At 40.2% G+C, this 14,329-nt stretch overlaps 1 protein-coding gene across 12 annotated transcripts in view; it reads left to right on the top strand.

Annotated features, from left to right (window-relative positions):
* The window catches only part of MAST4 (microtubule associated serine/threonine kinase family member 4), a 618,443-nt gene that overhangs the window by 561,768 nt on the left and 42,346 nt on the right, over positions 1 to 14,329 (top strand). For all 12 annotated transcript variants that reach the window (XM_059878864.1, XM_024981445.2, XM_024981444.2 and 9 more), the window contains 5 exons: positions 818 to 885; positions 3,437 to 3,522; positions 10,699 to 10,907; positions 12,646 to 12,784; positions 14,076 to 14,208. In XM_059878864.1, coding sequence (XP_059734847.1) covers positions 818 to 885; positions 3,437 to 3,522; positions 10,699 to 10,907; positions 12,646 to 12,784; positions 14,076 to 14,208 — 635 coding nt within the window. The remainder of the gene's footprint in view (positions 1 to 817; positions 886 to 3,436; positions 3,523 to 10,698; positions 10,908 to 12,645; positions 12,785 to 14,075; positions 14,209 to 14,329) is intronic.

The raw sequence follows: 14,329 nt of genomic DNA, 5'->3' as shown, positions 1-14,329 counted from the left end.
CACTAAGTGCTCTTAGTGGTGGTAGCTCAAGTCATTTCAACTCCAAATTCTTCTTAACACTTACTGTTGCTTCCTTTCTGACAAATTGCAAATTCTTATGTACTAGGAATGCTTGCTCTCGGTGCATGTGAAGGAATGGAGCAAAGGGTGGCTCATCACAACTTGAGACTCAATCTCTGAGCTACAGTCAGTACATCTCTGATGCCCATCGGAGCCTAGGAAACTTGCCTCTCTTGAGTATCTGTTTACAGGCATAGTCACTGAACCCTCCAAACCCCTTCCAGGCTGTGGTGATTCTGTCAACCTGCTAGTGAATCCTGCCAGCATGAGCAGAGGCCCACTTCTGAGTAGGACTATGTCTAAGTGTTCATAAGGAATGCAGTTCTTGGGAAAAGGGCATGTAATGAACAGTTTCAAAGCATCAGTTGTTGGTTCTTGCCATTTTGGATTTAAGGTTTCCCTATGTGTCCCTTGGAGTATAGAGTAAATTTTTCTTTTTTTTAATATTGAAGAAAATAGTTTTTCTTTAGTTTTATTAATAGCATAGTTCAGTTCAGTTCAGTCGCTCAGTCGTGTCTGACTCTTTGCGACCCCATGAATCGCAGCACGCCAGGCCTCCCTGTCCATCACCAACCACCAGCTCCCGGAGTTTACCCAGACTCATGTCCATCAAGTCAGTGATGCCATCCAGCCATCTCATCCTCTGTCGTCCCCTTCTCTTCCTGCCCCCAATCCCTCCCAGCATTAGGGTCTTTGTCCTGTCCAATTGCAATAGTCCTATTTCTCTTAAATCTTGCTTTTTTTTTTTTCAATTTAGAAATGGCTCAACTGGGAAACTATGATAGTGGGACAGCAGAAACACCAGAAACAGATGAATCAGTGAGTGTAAGTATCTTTCTTGATGAAACATGATGTTGGTTTTTCTGTCTATGAGCATCTGGAGATTTTGGCTGTGTTAATTACTTTATTTGTTCAACACATATTTGTTGTGCTTCTATAGATGAGGCACTAGGTATACAACTTTAGCCCCTCTCTTCAAAGAAAAACAAAATAATATAAGGAAATCATGCACAAAAAATCAAAATGAGAAACTTGAAGGAGATCGATGAAGAAAAAGGGCCATGTGTTCCTGGAACATAACATAAAGAGATTTACCTTCACCTTGCCAGTCCAGAAAGATCTCCTAAAGAAGGGATGCTTGACATGTGGGGAGTTACTAGGATGAGAAGGAACAGAGGGAACATTCCAGGCCAAGGAAACATCAGGAGACACATGGTAGGAGAGTGCTTCTGAGGGCTTTAGAGTGACGGTGACCATGTAGCCTTCAGCTTCATGTTAAAACTCTCCAGCTCTGCTTAAAACTGGACACAGACGTCCTTGCTGTTCATCTGTGTCAAATCATTTCTTTCGAAGAATAGTGGGAAGCTGTGGTGCTGTGGAGGAAAGGTGTGTGTGTTGTGGCATGGAGGGGTGGGGAGGGGAGGAGTAGATAAGGAGATGACCCTAAAAGTTATAGCGGGAAGAAAGTCACACTGATCGCAGTGCAGGAAGTAGGTGGGGTGAAGGGAGCAGGCAGGTGGGACCCTGGGGAAGCCATCTGAAAGGCTGCAGCAGTGGCACAGGTGAGAGGTCCTCATGCTGACACCATCTTTCCTATTTGTGAACAGAGGAAGAGGAACCAGGATGGGCCACCCCCAAGTGTCAGGGGTGGGGAGGAGAGAGGGATAGCTGTGTAGCCTGGGGGATGAAAAGCCCAGACTCTGGAGTCAGGGTGCCAGATTTCAAGCCTGGCTTCACTTCTCACTAGCTGTGGGAATCTCTCTATACCTCAGTTTCCTCATCTCTAAAATATATATGAAAAATTAACTGAGGTAGTCTGTGTGAAATGGTTAGGACAGCATCATGTAGTAAATGCTAAATAAAGGCAACTTTTTCATCAGTTTCATTATAACTGCCAGAATTTTGAATGTGCTAAAGCTGAAGTCCCTTTGAGCCATCAAGCAGGCAGTCATTTGTAAGGTGTGGGATCTTCCAGCCCTCAGAGGGAGAGTTTCTGGTGGATGGTCTAGGTGGCTTAGGAGTCATTCACGGGAGTAGGTGAGGAAGCATTAATAAGACAAGAGATTGGTTCAGGGTCTTTGCAGCCCGAGCTGTGGAGAGCAGTCACAGTGGGGTGGCTAAACAAGTAAGTGGTCCCAGCCTTGGATTATGTTTCCTGAGGTAGAATGCTGGCAGGGGATGAGAAGACCCAGGTCCTGTGGCCAGAGGCCAAGGAGAAGTAGAGAAGGGAGTGTTTGAGATGAGGAGGCCAGGTAGACCCAGACTGCGTTGTTTGGTGAGCTCTCTGTGTAGATACTGAAGTCATCCAGGACGGTGAGAGAACCCCGGGTTGAGGAAGGTGGGAAGGTCAGTCTAGTCTTCCAAGGATGGTGGGCAGCAGGTCAGCGGGTGCCATCTCTGAGCAGGGGAGGATTCCTCAGAGTCATGGAGGTTCTTCCAAAATTATGAGGAGGGGATTCTGGTCTCTGCAGAGGAAGCAAAATGACTGTTAACTCCCTCTCAGTGCTAGGACACATGGAGTGTGAGACAGTTTTGTAGAAAAACAAAACACTGTTTATTCTTTGAGCTGAAGTTTTAAAAGGACTGTCTTTTTGAAATTTGGTATCTAAACCCTCGTAAGACTTACAGTGAATGGAAGTAAAGAAAGACAGGCATGCTCTGCTTGGCCATCCCAGTCATTGCCAGCTACCTTCTCCAGACAGGAAAGGTTGCCATAGGAGTGAAATAGACATGCTCTGGGTCAAGGGCAGAGAAGTCACATGATCCACTAGCCTGCATAGAGCCACTCCAGCCCATTCTATTCGGATTGACTAAAAGCAGAATTAAGCTTTGGCATTTTGGACTTAACATCTTAAAACTTTAAGATGACTTTAAAGACTTTAAGAGACTAGGATGAAGTTCACCTGAATACTTTACAGAAGTACCCATTCCCTTCTCCAGGGAATCTTCCCAACCTAGGGATTGAATCACAGTCTCCTACATGGCAGGCAGATTCTTCACTGTCTTGAGTAACAGATGGAGAACCCCATGGACAGAGGGGCCTGGCAGGCTGCAGTCCATGGGGTGGCACAAAGTCAGACACATCTGAAAAAAATAAATAAATAAAATCAGAAATTTTCAAAACCTTGGTGCCTGTATCTCCCAGAAATGAGGTTCACTTCAGTGAAACGGAGCCACTGTCATGAGGAATAGTTTATCGGCACTGCTCTGGAAGATTCATCTTTAAAGTTGTCCCCCAGGTTCCTTTGGCTGTAATACTGCACTTTAACATATTAAACAAGAGAGCATGTAATTCAGATATTAGTTATTTTGCTGCAAAAATCATTTTCTTAAATTCTGTGCTGTGTTTTTTTAACATCCATATTTTGTCTCCAAGAGCTCTAATGCTTCCCTGAAACTTCGAAGGAAGCCTCGGGAAAGTGATTTTGAAACGATTAAATTGATCAGCAATGGAGCCTACGGGTGAGTAATTCAAGAAAACTATTGTGTTTTAACATACCTAAGAAATATATGCTTCACATTGATCTTGTGCCAAATAGATATTGTTGTGGACTTTAGTTTTCAGATCACTGCTCCTTCATTAATGGGTGTAAGGTGAAGCCCAAATCATTTTTCACTGGATACTTCATCAGAAAATATTTCAAGTGACATGGGTGGGAATTATCGTAGAGGGTTGGAGAGAAAGACTTTAGAAAGCAAAAATTTCTAAAGGGAACATATTTTCACATGCCTCTTTGTGTGTAGATATATAGATACATATACACATCTGGCTGTATATTTATATATATATATTTGAATATATATAAATTCATTTATAGCATTTCTTCTTGAGAATTAGCCAATATTTCCTGCCTGACCAGCAGTCAGCATTGGAAGAGAAGTACTTAAATAAGAAGGCTGATTGAAAATATAAAGTAATAAAATTCTTTGTCTTTCTGTTACACCAGAATTTTTTTTTCAGTTGGCCTGTATGCTATAGTCTGATCGTATTAGTGGTGCCCCTTCCTTGACTCAGTTTTATAGACACAGAGTTTCTTTCTCATGGCATAAGGTCAATACTGACAAGATCCTTCTTGAGTTACTAATAATTTAGAAGGATAATTCATACACAAACTGTGTCCTGATCCACTTTAGACAGCCTAGAACTCTAGTTTAATTAAGTATGAATCCCAATTCCATCTGTAGGTAGAGGGCAATAAACCATCCCGTAGACATTTATTGCCATTTATCACACACACGAGCAGATGAGATAGAAACGATGTTTGTTATGCCACAAGGGATGTTTCTTCTTAGAATTTTTTTTCACCTCTAATATTTTCCACACCATTAACTTAGTGAAGAACTTAAATATTTGTGAGTCCTTTCTATGCTTCACTGATTTGTTTTCAGGATTATGTCAAATGGCATATTTCCTGGTGTGGCTTATAAATGCTTTCTGATGTTTTTGGGTTTTTTTTGCAATGTTTTATTTTTTTCAAGGACCTCACTGAAACTCTTCTGCCTGAGAAGATCGTTTTTAGCATGTGGTTGTGTGTGGGTTTTGTTTGTATATTGTTGGCTTTTAGTCCATTTTCGTTCTGGGGATCCTCTGAGGATTTCTTCTTTGATGAGAAAGAAGACTGAACTTTGATTTAAGGGATCTGTGGGTATGCGCACTGCTTGATTTTATTGGAAGTGAAATTCTGGCATAGGATTGTTGGTGAAGCACTTCTATAAAATTTGAGCAAATATCTTAGCTGTATATGGAGTTCTAATTGGTTGAGTAAACTCATTTGTAGTGCAATTAAACCACTGTATAGTAAATGAGGTATATCACACTTTGGGGAATGGTTGGGAATATACAAGAAGTTAAACAAGCTGTGAATCCGTAAACAGCCAGGACGCAGGCCAAGTCATTAATGGGCTTACAAGCTGCCTGCGGGAGCCTCTGCTGATCAGCCAAAACTTTTTTTTTTTCTCTTTTACTCTTCTCCAAGTTAATCTCTCGCTATGTTTCTAACAGATTTCCTCTAAGATTTAATTATTTTGAACTTAAAGTTTGAATCAAGCCACACCCATTGGCCCACCCGATCAGGATGCTATGGTGGGCTTCTGTGAACTGGCTGAACAGATGGATCCCTTGTGGGCCATGAATTGAAGCCTTTCAAGGCTCTCTTGGGCATCCTTGTAGCCGAATCCTTGCTCACATCAGTGACCTGTTCTTTGACTTTCAAAAACTGGTTATGCTGGAAACTAACCCTTTCCTTAGAGAGAGCTGTAACAGGTCAGGATTTTCTCAACATCCCTACTTAGTGACAGTTCATGGCATGAAGGGGGCTTCCCTGGTGGCTCAGATGGTAAAGAATCTGCCTGCAATGCAGGAGACCCGGGTTCGATCCCTAGGTCAGGAAGATCCCCTGGAGAAGAGAGTGGCTACCCATTCCAGTATTCCTGCCTGGAGAATCCGATGGACAGAGGAGCCTGGCAGGCTACGTCAGAAAGAGTCAGACAGGACTGAGTGACTAGTGACTAACACTTTCACTTTCATATGGCATGAAGCCATTTTACCAATTTTGATAAGCCCTGAATTTCCTTCTCTGTTGAGTAGGTTTCAGATCCCTGCCTGGAAGCTGAAACTTCCTTCAAGCCACGCTTAGCACTTTGTAGGAAGTGAACACCTCCTATGTGCCAGGCATTGGACTAGTCTGTCTGTATACATCCTCTTCTCACAAGACCCTTTGATGTGGGGAAAGAGGCTTCCAGGCCTGGTCACACACTGCCTGCAAGCAGAGTTCTTGTCTCCCTTTATGTTTTGTTTATAACTTTTAGTCATCTCAATTGGGGTATAGAAGTCCTTCTTCCATTGAGTACATCCACCTAGATTTTGTTTTTCTTTATTTATTTTTAAATATTTTTGACTACGAGGCTTGTGAGAGCCTAGTTTCTTGACCAGGAATCAAACCCAGGCCCTTGGCAGTAAGAGCATAAAGTCTTAATCACTGGACGGCCGGGAAATTCCCTCCACCAGGATTTTTAGATAACAATTTTGAGTGAAAGAATAAAACTAATCTAAAATTTTTTAAAGTAAGTAAACTGTATCTGAGAGGCACAGCTCTTCTCCACTTCACATTCCTTTCTTGCCTTGCTGCCCTTTCTTTTTTTCACCCGCAAAGGACAGTGTCATTTACCTGAGAGACCAGGTGTGCAAGCTGACAGATGCGCCCTCTTGATAGCCTTTCCTCTCAGCGTCTCAACGACACACGCACTCTCCTTCCCACGTGAGGCTCTGCCCACGGGGATTCGTGTATCAGGCTCTCAGATTCATGAGTAATTGTATATGCATGAGACATTCACACTCCCCATAGGACTGATTCATTCTGCTCTAGATCCTGCCTGCTTCCCATTCTGCTTCTCCCCGCCCCCACCTCAGTTCTGCTTGAGTGGAGTGATGCTTGGCTCAGCGGGTTGCCCCTCCCGATGCATCACCTCCCATCCTTGCCTCTTCCTGTTTCACAGAGGGGTCAGTATAGGAAAAGAGACACAGAGGCCTTTTCAAAGAAAGCAACCCTTGGGGACAGAAAGCGGAGAAATGGGAGCCAAATCAGTTCAGCCTAGTTTTATAACTAAACTTGGGCGGTTTGCAACTCTGCCTCGCAGTGTTAGATGACTGTCTGTCCCACTGCTGTTTGTCTCTGTTTCTCTCTCTTTTTCAGCCTCTCCCTCCCTCTCTCTCTCTCCTCTCTCTCTCTGCTGACTTGAGTAAATTTTGAACACTGACTTACAGGAAGGGAGGAAAGGAGTATGTGAGAGAACACTTACTACTAAATGAACAAATTTCAGCATTAGAAATAATATTCCCAAAGCAGTACCGAAATGTAAGAACATAAACAAAACAAACCCAGCTGCAGGGGATTCTAATTAAGTCTAAGTTGACTTTTGCAACTTGAACGAGATATGTTTGTCCTGAGGAAATGTTATCTCAGGCTACCTATAGGATTAATTTCAACTGAAATTAATTTCAATTAATTCCTGAGGATTACCTGATTGTTTTAAATAAAATAACAAGGGGAAGCAGAAAATCAAATCAAATTTTACGAACTGAAAATCTGAGGACAAAGATTGAAGGCCTTTATTAACACTGTACCTAGTGTAAGTGCTGGTCAAATTGAGCCTGAGGCTTCTTTCTCTTTTGTTCTTTCATAAAGTCATGTGCAATCCTATTCTTTTTTCCTTCACTTCCTGTTGTCTTCACACATACTGAATTTTTTTGCAGTTATTTATGTAAGAAATGGTGGTGCTTGGTTGAAAATAAAAATGGCGACCTAGGGCATTCCCTGGCAGTCCAGTGGTTAGAGTTCATAGCAGAGGGTATGAGTTCAATCCCTGGTCAGGGAACTAAGATCCCACATGCCTTGTGGCATGGCCAAAAAAGAAAAGAAAGATGTAACAGGGAAAAAAATGGCAACCTACTGATAGTCTAAAAGTGAAATTCTCAATGTCATATGTCTGGAGATCCTAGCACTAAACCTACTTAATGTTAAACACTGAAAGAAGAGAGGAACTGAGCTATACTCCAGTTGAGTCTCAAGAATAGGCAAGTGCTTATATAAAGATAATGGCTTTCTCTTTTTAACATTTTCAGTTCTGAGACTCATTTTAAAAAGCAGATTTTGTATTTCAGAAATCCCTCTTCATGACAATATCTGCCAATGCTTGTCTCATATCTAAGCCGAGGCCAAGTTCTTGTCTGTGCTCCCTTTGAGTATGTCTCTTCTACTATCAGCTTCTAATTAGGAGAAGCGCAAGTGTTTTTGAATCTTTTGTTCTACTCTATCCAATTAGTAATCGGAAAAAGGGGGGAATTGGTCAAAGCGTTTGATTCAGAAAGAATGAGTTAAGTTGGTTAATGAAAAAGTTAGTCAAAGTAGAAAATCGCCAAAAAATGATATGTACTTTAAACATTTTAATTTAACTTAGATATATGTAAATTGGCCAGCCTTTTGATGTAAGACCTTTATAAGACAGCAAATATAAACCATAGTTAAATAGTCATTCTTTGGTATTACCTCCCTTGGATACTAAAATCCACAGATGCTCAAGTCTCTTAAATAAAATGGCATCCTCTCATATAGTTTAAATCACCTGTAGACTGCTTATAATACCTAATACAGTGTAGTGAAAGTCGCTCAGTTGTGTCTCTCTGCAACCCTATGGAACAGTCCATGGGATTCTCCAGGCCAGAATACTAGAGTGGGTTGCCATTCCCTTCTCCAGGGGATCTTCCCAACCCAGGGATCGAACCCAAGTCTCCCGCATTGCAGGCAGATTCTTTACCAGCTGAGCCACGAGGGAAGCCCAATACAATGTAAATGCTTTGTAAATTGTTGTCAGTGTGGCAAATTCAAGTTTTGCTTTATCGAGTTCTGGAATTTTTTTTAATGTTTTCAGTCCTCAGTTGGTTGAATCTAAGGATACACAGAAGACAGGGACATGTGGGGCTGACTGTATTATGTTGTTTGCTTCCCATCTTTAGCTTCTTTATAGGTGAAGCAAAAACTGAAATCAATCTGTGTCTAGATTTGTATTATTTTCTTAACATTTAGAATCTTTTCACTTTACTGAATCGATGGGAATTTAGTTACTCACATTTATCAGTACTTTCCCAAGTATTCCATTCAGTTTTCTTATAAACAAGGATGTTTTCTTTTTTCACACTCACTTTCCATCAGTTTAAATATTTGTTTAAATTAGTCAGTTATGGTATCAAGCCTAGTGAGGAGAACAGGTGTAGGAATAAACCCAGCTGGTGGAAGCCCAAGTGTCTGGGCATCCTGAAGAGGACACCAAGCCCACATGGAAAGCAGGGAGCACCCAGCTGGCCAGCCCCTATGCCAGGTTATTGTACAGTGGAAATAGGAACACCAGGTTATTCCTCCAGTTGGCTGTGTGGAGTGTGGTTCAGACAGCTTGTGTGATTTTGTGAGTCAAGGGAAAATATGGATATAATGAGAAGACAAAGACAAAGATGTACACATTTGATAGAAAGACGAATTCCTAGTTGAGTGCTTAAGAGGAAGATGTGAACCTTGGTTAAATTGAGATTGAATATACTTAAGATTTACATCAGTGGATCACTCTGACATTTTGGTGCAGCAGGCATATAGGGTGTCCTGGTCCCCTTTGTGTTCATTTTTCCAGGGACAATGAAAATCACCAGTGGGAAATGAATCTCAGCTAACCGTTTGTTTGGGAAGCATCCTACTGGGTAGAGTTTACTGTGACTGGTAGCTCTTTAGGTAAATTATTCCTTAGTTTATCACTGCGTTTGTTTCAGGACAGCCTCATATAACCTATTATACACTTCTGATGATGATGGCTCTTTAGGTACATTATTAAGTATTTGCACATTGCCTCACCTGAGTTCAGACCTGTTCTCCCTCAATAATGGGATAAATGAGTAACTTGTGAGAAAAGGAGCCTGTCCAAGACAGTTTCCTTATTGCTCATTATTTCCAGCTGGGGTTTGAAAGATCTTCCTCCTGATTACTTCTTTTCTGTACATCATTTGAAGCTCCAAGGAGTCCATTGTCTTTTCCCGGACAGAACTGGTGGTGAGGCTTCTGGCAGAAATTCAATGCAACCTGCTCATTTTAGGGTAAAGTTGCTGGGCACCTCACCTGTGGGTCAGATGCACCAGAAATGCCATATACTCTGGACCCCTTTTCAGTTGAGAAATGCATTTCCTGTTGAAACAGGCATAGGTGTAACTCATGCTGAGCTCTGTAGTGAAGGAATATGCTTCTCTTTGTAGCAGGGTGGGCGGCCCCCTATGACCTATTACACACTTCATATTTATCTAGAAATTTATGTGTGTATGCTAAGTCACTTCAGTCATGTCGAATTCTTTGCAGCCCTATGGACTGTAGCCCTCCAGGCTCCTCTGTCCATGGGATTCTCCAGGCAAGAATACTGCAGTGGGTTGCCATGCCCTTCCCAAGGGATCTTCCCAGCCCAAAGATCGAACCGGCATCTCTTCTGTCTCCTGCATTGGCAAGCGGGTTCTTTACCATTAGCATCACCTAAGAAGCCCTGTAAAAGCTAATGTGAAGTAAATTACTCTCAAGTTGGAAGTCAGCTACATTAAGAAGCAATAATCTATGGTCTCTTTTTGTAGATCTCATGTGTATCATATAGAAAATTATTGCTTTAGTCAGTTGTGAAAAAATGCCTAATAGATATCTAATGCTAGAAAGGCTTTAGCTCAGAATATGTATGTACTTTTTTCGTTGTTTTCCTGTTCTAACTTATATTTTGGATTTCGTTCTATTTATGAAAAAACTGAAAACAACAGCTAGCTATTGGAAAATAGCTCACTCTGGAGACTGTCCATATCCTTCAGCAGTGAAATGAATTTGATGTCTTATGTGTGACCTGTAACCTTTATTGAAAGGATAAAAAAAAAAAAATCAATTTAGCCAAAGGACTTTGACCTGAAATTGAATGTTGATAGTTGCCAGCATAGCTAATGTGGGCTGAATCCCAGCTGTCATGTGAACTTAAAAAAAAAAAAAATGGGTGATCACATCCACCTACATGGCTTACTGTACCCAGAAACCTCTCCTCTTCCTTTGAACCCCAACTCCTTGTGCTCCTTTTCAGGGCAGTCTATTTCGTTCGGCATAAGGAATCCCGGCAGAGGTTTGCCATGAAGAAGATTAACAAACAGAACCTCATCCTCCGAAACCAGATCCAGCAGGCCTTTGTGGAACGGGATATCCTGACTTTTGCAGAAAACCCTTTTGTCGTCAGCATGTACTGCTCCTTTGAGACCAGGCGCCACTTGTGCATGGTCATGGAGTATGTGGAAGGTGAGTCAGCTCTGACACCGCGACCATGGCGCTGATGCCCAAGGCCACTGTCTTTGTGTGGCTGATGTTTTCGGTCCCTGTGCTTCACAATGGTTGTATCCGCAGAGGAACTGAGGCTGGGCACTGAGATGGCTGTATTCCCAGTCATTACCTTCTGATAATTGCCTGTCAAGTGCCAGCTCTATTATAACAAAGGGAAAATTAGTGCCATTTGAAAAACAGGTTGTTTTCTTTTTTAAACCGCCTTTCATCCTGAGTACCTCCTCTCAATTGGTCATTAAAGTTAGAATATAGGTGATGGGATTTTTCCTACTTATTTTTATCGTGTATCATAAAATCATTCATTACAGTGGATCTTCTTAAGGAATGTATTAAAATATGTCCTTTTCAGTCTATGGTATGAAATTAAAAGTGAGTTAGAAGAAAGATACATTCAAGAAAATCTAACTTCTAAAAAAAGTACAAATCAACTTATTTTCAAAAGCGAAATATGCTCACAGACATAGGAAACAAATTTCTGGTTTTCAAAGCGGAAAGGGGAGGGGGAATAAATTAGGACTATGGGGTTAACAGATATACACCACTATATATAAAATAGATAACAAGGATTTAGTGTATAGCACATGGAACTGTATTCAATATCTTTTAATAACCTATCAATGGAAAGAATCAGAAGCTGGACACCTGAAACTAACAACATTATAAATCAACTACAGTTTAATTTTAAAAAGCTTGTTTTTCTTTTGGAAGCTCGTGGTCTGTCTTTTAAATACTCAAGTAATGTTATTTCCATCAATTTTACATGAAATGTTTGGTGTTTCAGTAGCCATGACTTATTAACATAAATAAAACTGTAAAATGAATAGGTAAGCAAGGGCAAAACAGTTTTCAAAGCATCTGATTTAAGCCCTTGTAATTATTTGAACAGAATCCCAAAACTTTACAATTTGAAGAAACATTAAGTAGCATTTTCATTTTGCAGATGAATGAACTGAAACCCAAGTTTCACTAGATATTTAGTAGTAGATACAAGACAAAAACATAACTTGCATGATTTCTACCCAGTGTTCTTTTCACCACACCAGTACTTTAACTTTTGCTGTGGTTATTTTAACAACAATCATTAATGTTTATCACATGTTTAATATGTGTTGCAGCATCCTGAATTCTTTACCTAGATTACTTCATTTAATCCTCACAATAAAAGGGATGACGTTATTCATATCCTGACATAACAGACAAAAGGACCAAGACCAGTTTGCCCAAGATATCCCCACCTGTAAGAATCAAAGCTGGAATTTGAACTCAGGCAGCCTGATTCCAGAATCCATGTTTTTAAATGGTTTATTATATATTTTTTAATTAATTTATTTATTTTAATTGGAGGCTAATTACTTTACAATATTATAGTGGTTTTTGCCGTACATTGACATGCATCAGCCATGGGTTTTATTATATTTTAAATTGTCACACTGTCCCTAAAACACATCACTAGTTCTTCAACTTTTTGTTTCACTTCAGGTCAAATCTGCTCCCTCGTGAGCAGTGCTTCTTAATTAGAAGTCTGTATTTTCTTCACAGCACATCTTAAGTAGAAACATAATTACCTAACACAGTCTCCACTTATGAGCATGATGGACTTGGTGGCCATTCTGTTTTGAAATTCTGCAGTCTAAACTGGTGGTCTTTAATCCCAGCTGATATAGTACTTGCTAAGTCTTTTTCTTGTGTTTTATAGGGGGTGACTGTGCCACGTTAATGAAGAACATGGGTCCTCTCCCCGTAGATATGGCCAGGATGTACTTTGCTGAGACGGTCCTGGCCTTGGAATATCTACATAATTATGGAATTGTACATAGGGATTTGAAACCAGACAAGTATGTACACTGATGCAATATGTCTATTTTTCACATAATACAAATTTTTGTCTTTAAAAAATTTTAGCGCTGCTTTGCACATTTTAAAATTCTCCCATAATGTTCCCCAAAGTTATTTTTAGCAGCATTTATAATTTTTGTATATTCTTTTTAAAGGCTGTGATGTTTATAATGATAGCTTGTAAGAAACAAACAGAAGAGTGTAAAGCCAGGGCTAATTTATATTTTTACATTTTTTATTATGTAAATAATAGGTACATAGAATGCCATGAGTTGTTTTCTGGATAGTTTCTGCATTTAGAATCATATTTAGATAATTCTCTTCTCCTCCAAGATGATATCCTTGTAGAATCTATTCTGTTTTATTCATAATTTATTATTTATTATTTAATTTTTAATCTATGTGGAGTTCATTTTGAGATACAGATTTGAGATACAGATACACTGTTTTCCCACCAAAGTCTAGGTATTCTTGACACCATTTATTAAATGTTTCATGCTTTCTCCACTAATTTGAGATACCTCTAGAAGTATTTTTTCAGGATGCTGAAAACTTTATGATAAAATTAACTCATGCTCATTTCAGAAGATTTGGGAAGTACAAAAAAAACAATTCATTCAGAAAATTACCAAACACAACTATTAGAATTTCAGCATATATCCTTCTGCTAGCTTTATTTTTTTAGACTCCTCCTTTAATTTTTTAAATTATTACAATTTCCTATGCTACTTAAAATGAAAACAAATTCATAAAGCTTTCAAATGTGCATTCTTCACATGTGTAAGAGATGTAGGTCATGTCCTTAGTGAGTAGAAACTTAAGTTTGAGCCAGAAGTTAAAATCTGAAACAATACTACATTTTTCTTCCAAGTTCTCTATCTCATTTGACTCACAGATTGGTAGCTTATCTTAGTCGCTGACGTGTAACATAGGATTATCGGTAGCCCTTTCTCAGCTATTTTTGTATTCTGAAAATACAAAGATGTCAGAGTTCCATACTTGAATTTTTCTGAGTTGCAAGTTGTAAGTGATGCTGTATGCAGATGCTCCAAGGAAGACGCGCGGGTCCCGACCTCCAGCCCTCCAGTGTGGATTACACTCAGCTGCCAGATACATAGTAATATATTTAACATCTTTGTGTGACTTCATCTCTTTGCAGGCTGGATTTTATAATGAGATTGATACCTATATACTACATAGTCTTAAAAACTGTCAGTGGAAGGGAGAAAAGTAAAAACCAAAAACTGAGCTTCAAAGGAGTATTGTCATGTATGTTCTTCTGCTTCACAGTTTGCTGGTCACCTCTATGGGGCACATAAAGCTGACCGATTTTGGATTATCCAAGGTGGGACTCATGAGCATGACTACCAATCTTTATGAGGGTCATATTGAGAAGGATGCCCGAGAGTTCCTGGACAAGCAGGTAAGGTTGCACGCTGCTCAGTTCTAGTAAGTGTTAGACCTGTGGTCGGGTCTGACTCTTTGCAACCCCGTGGACTATAGCCCACCAGGCTTCTCTGTCCATGGAATTTTCCAGGCAGGAA

Source organism: Bos taurus, chromosome 20, assembly GCF_002263795.3.
Source record: "Bos taurus isolate L1 Dominette 01449 registration number 42190680 breed Hereford chromosome 20, ARS-UCD2.0, whole genome shotgun sequence".
NCBI classification, from domain to species: domain Eukaryota; kingdom Metazoa; phylum Chordata; class Mammalia; order Artiodactyla; family Bovidae; genus Bos; species Bos taurus.
This window is presented reverse-complemented; position numbering and strand designations above follow the sequence as displayed.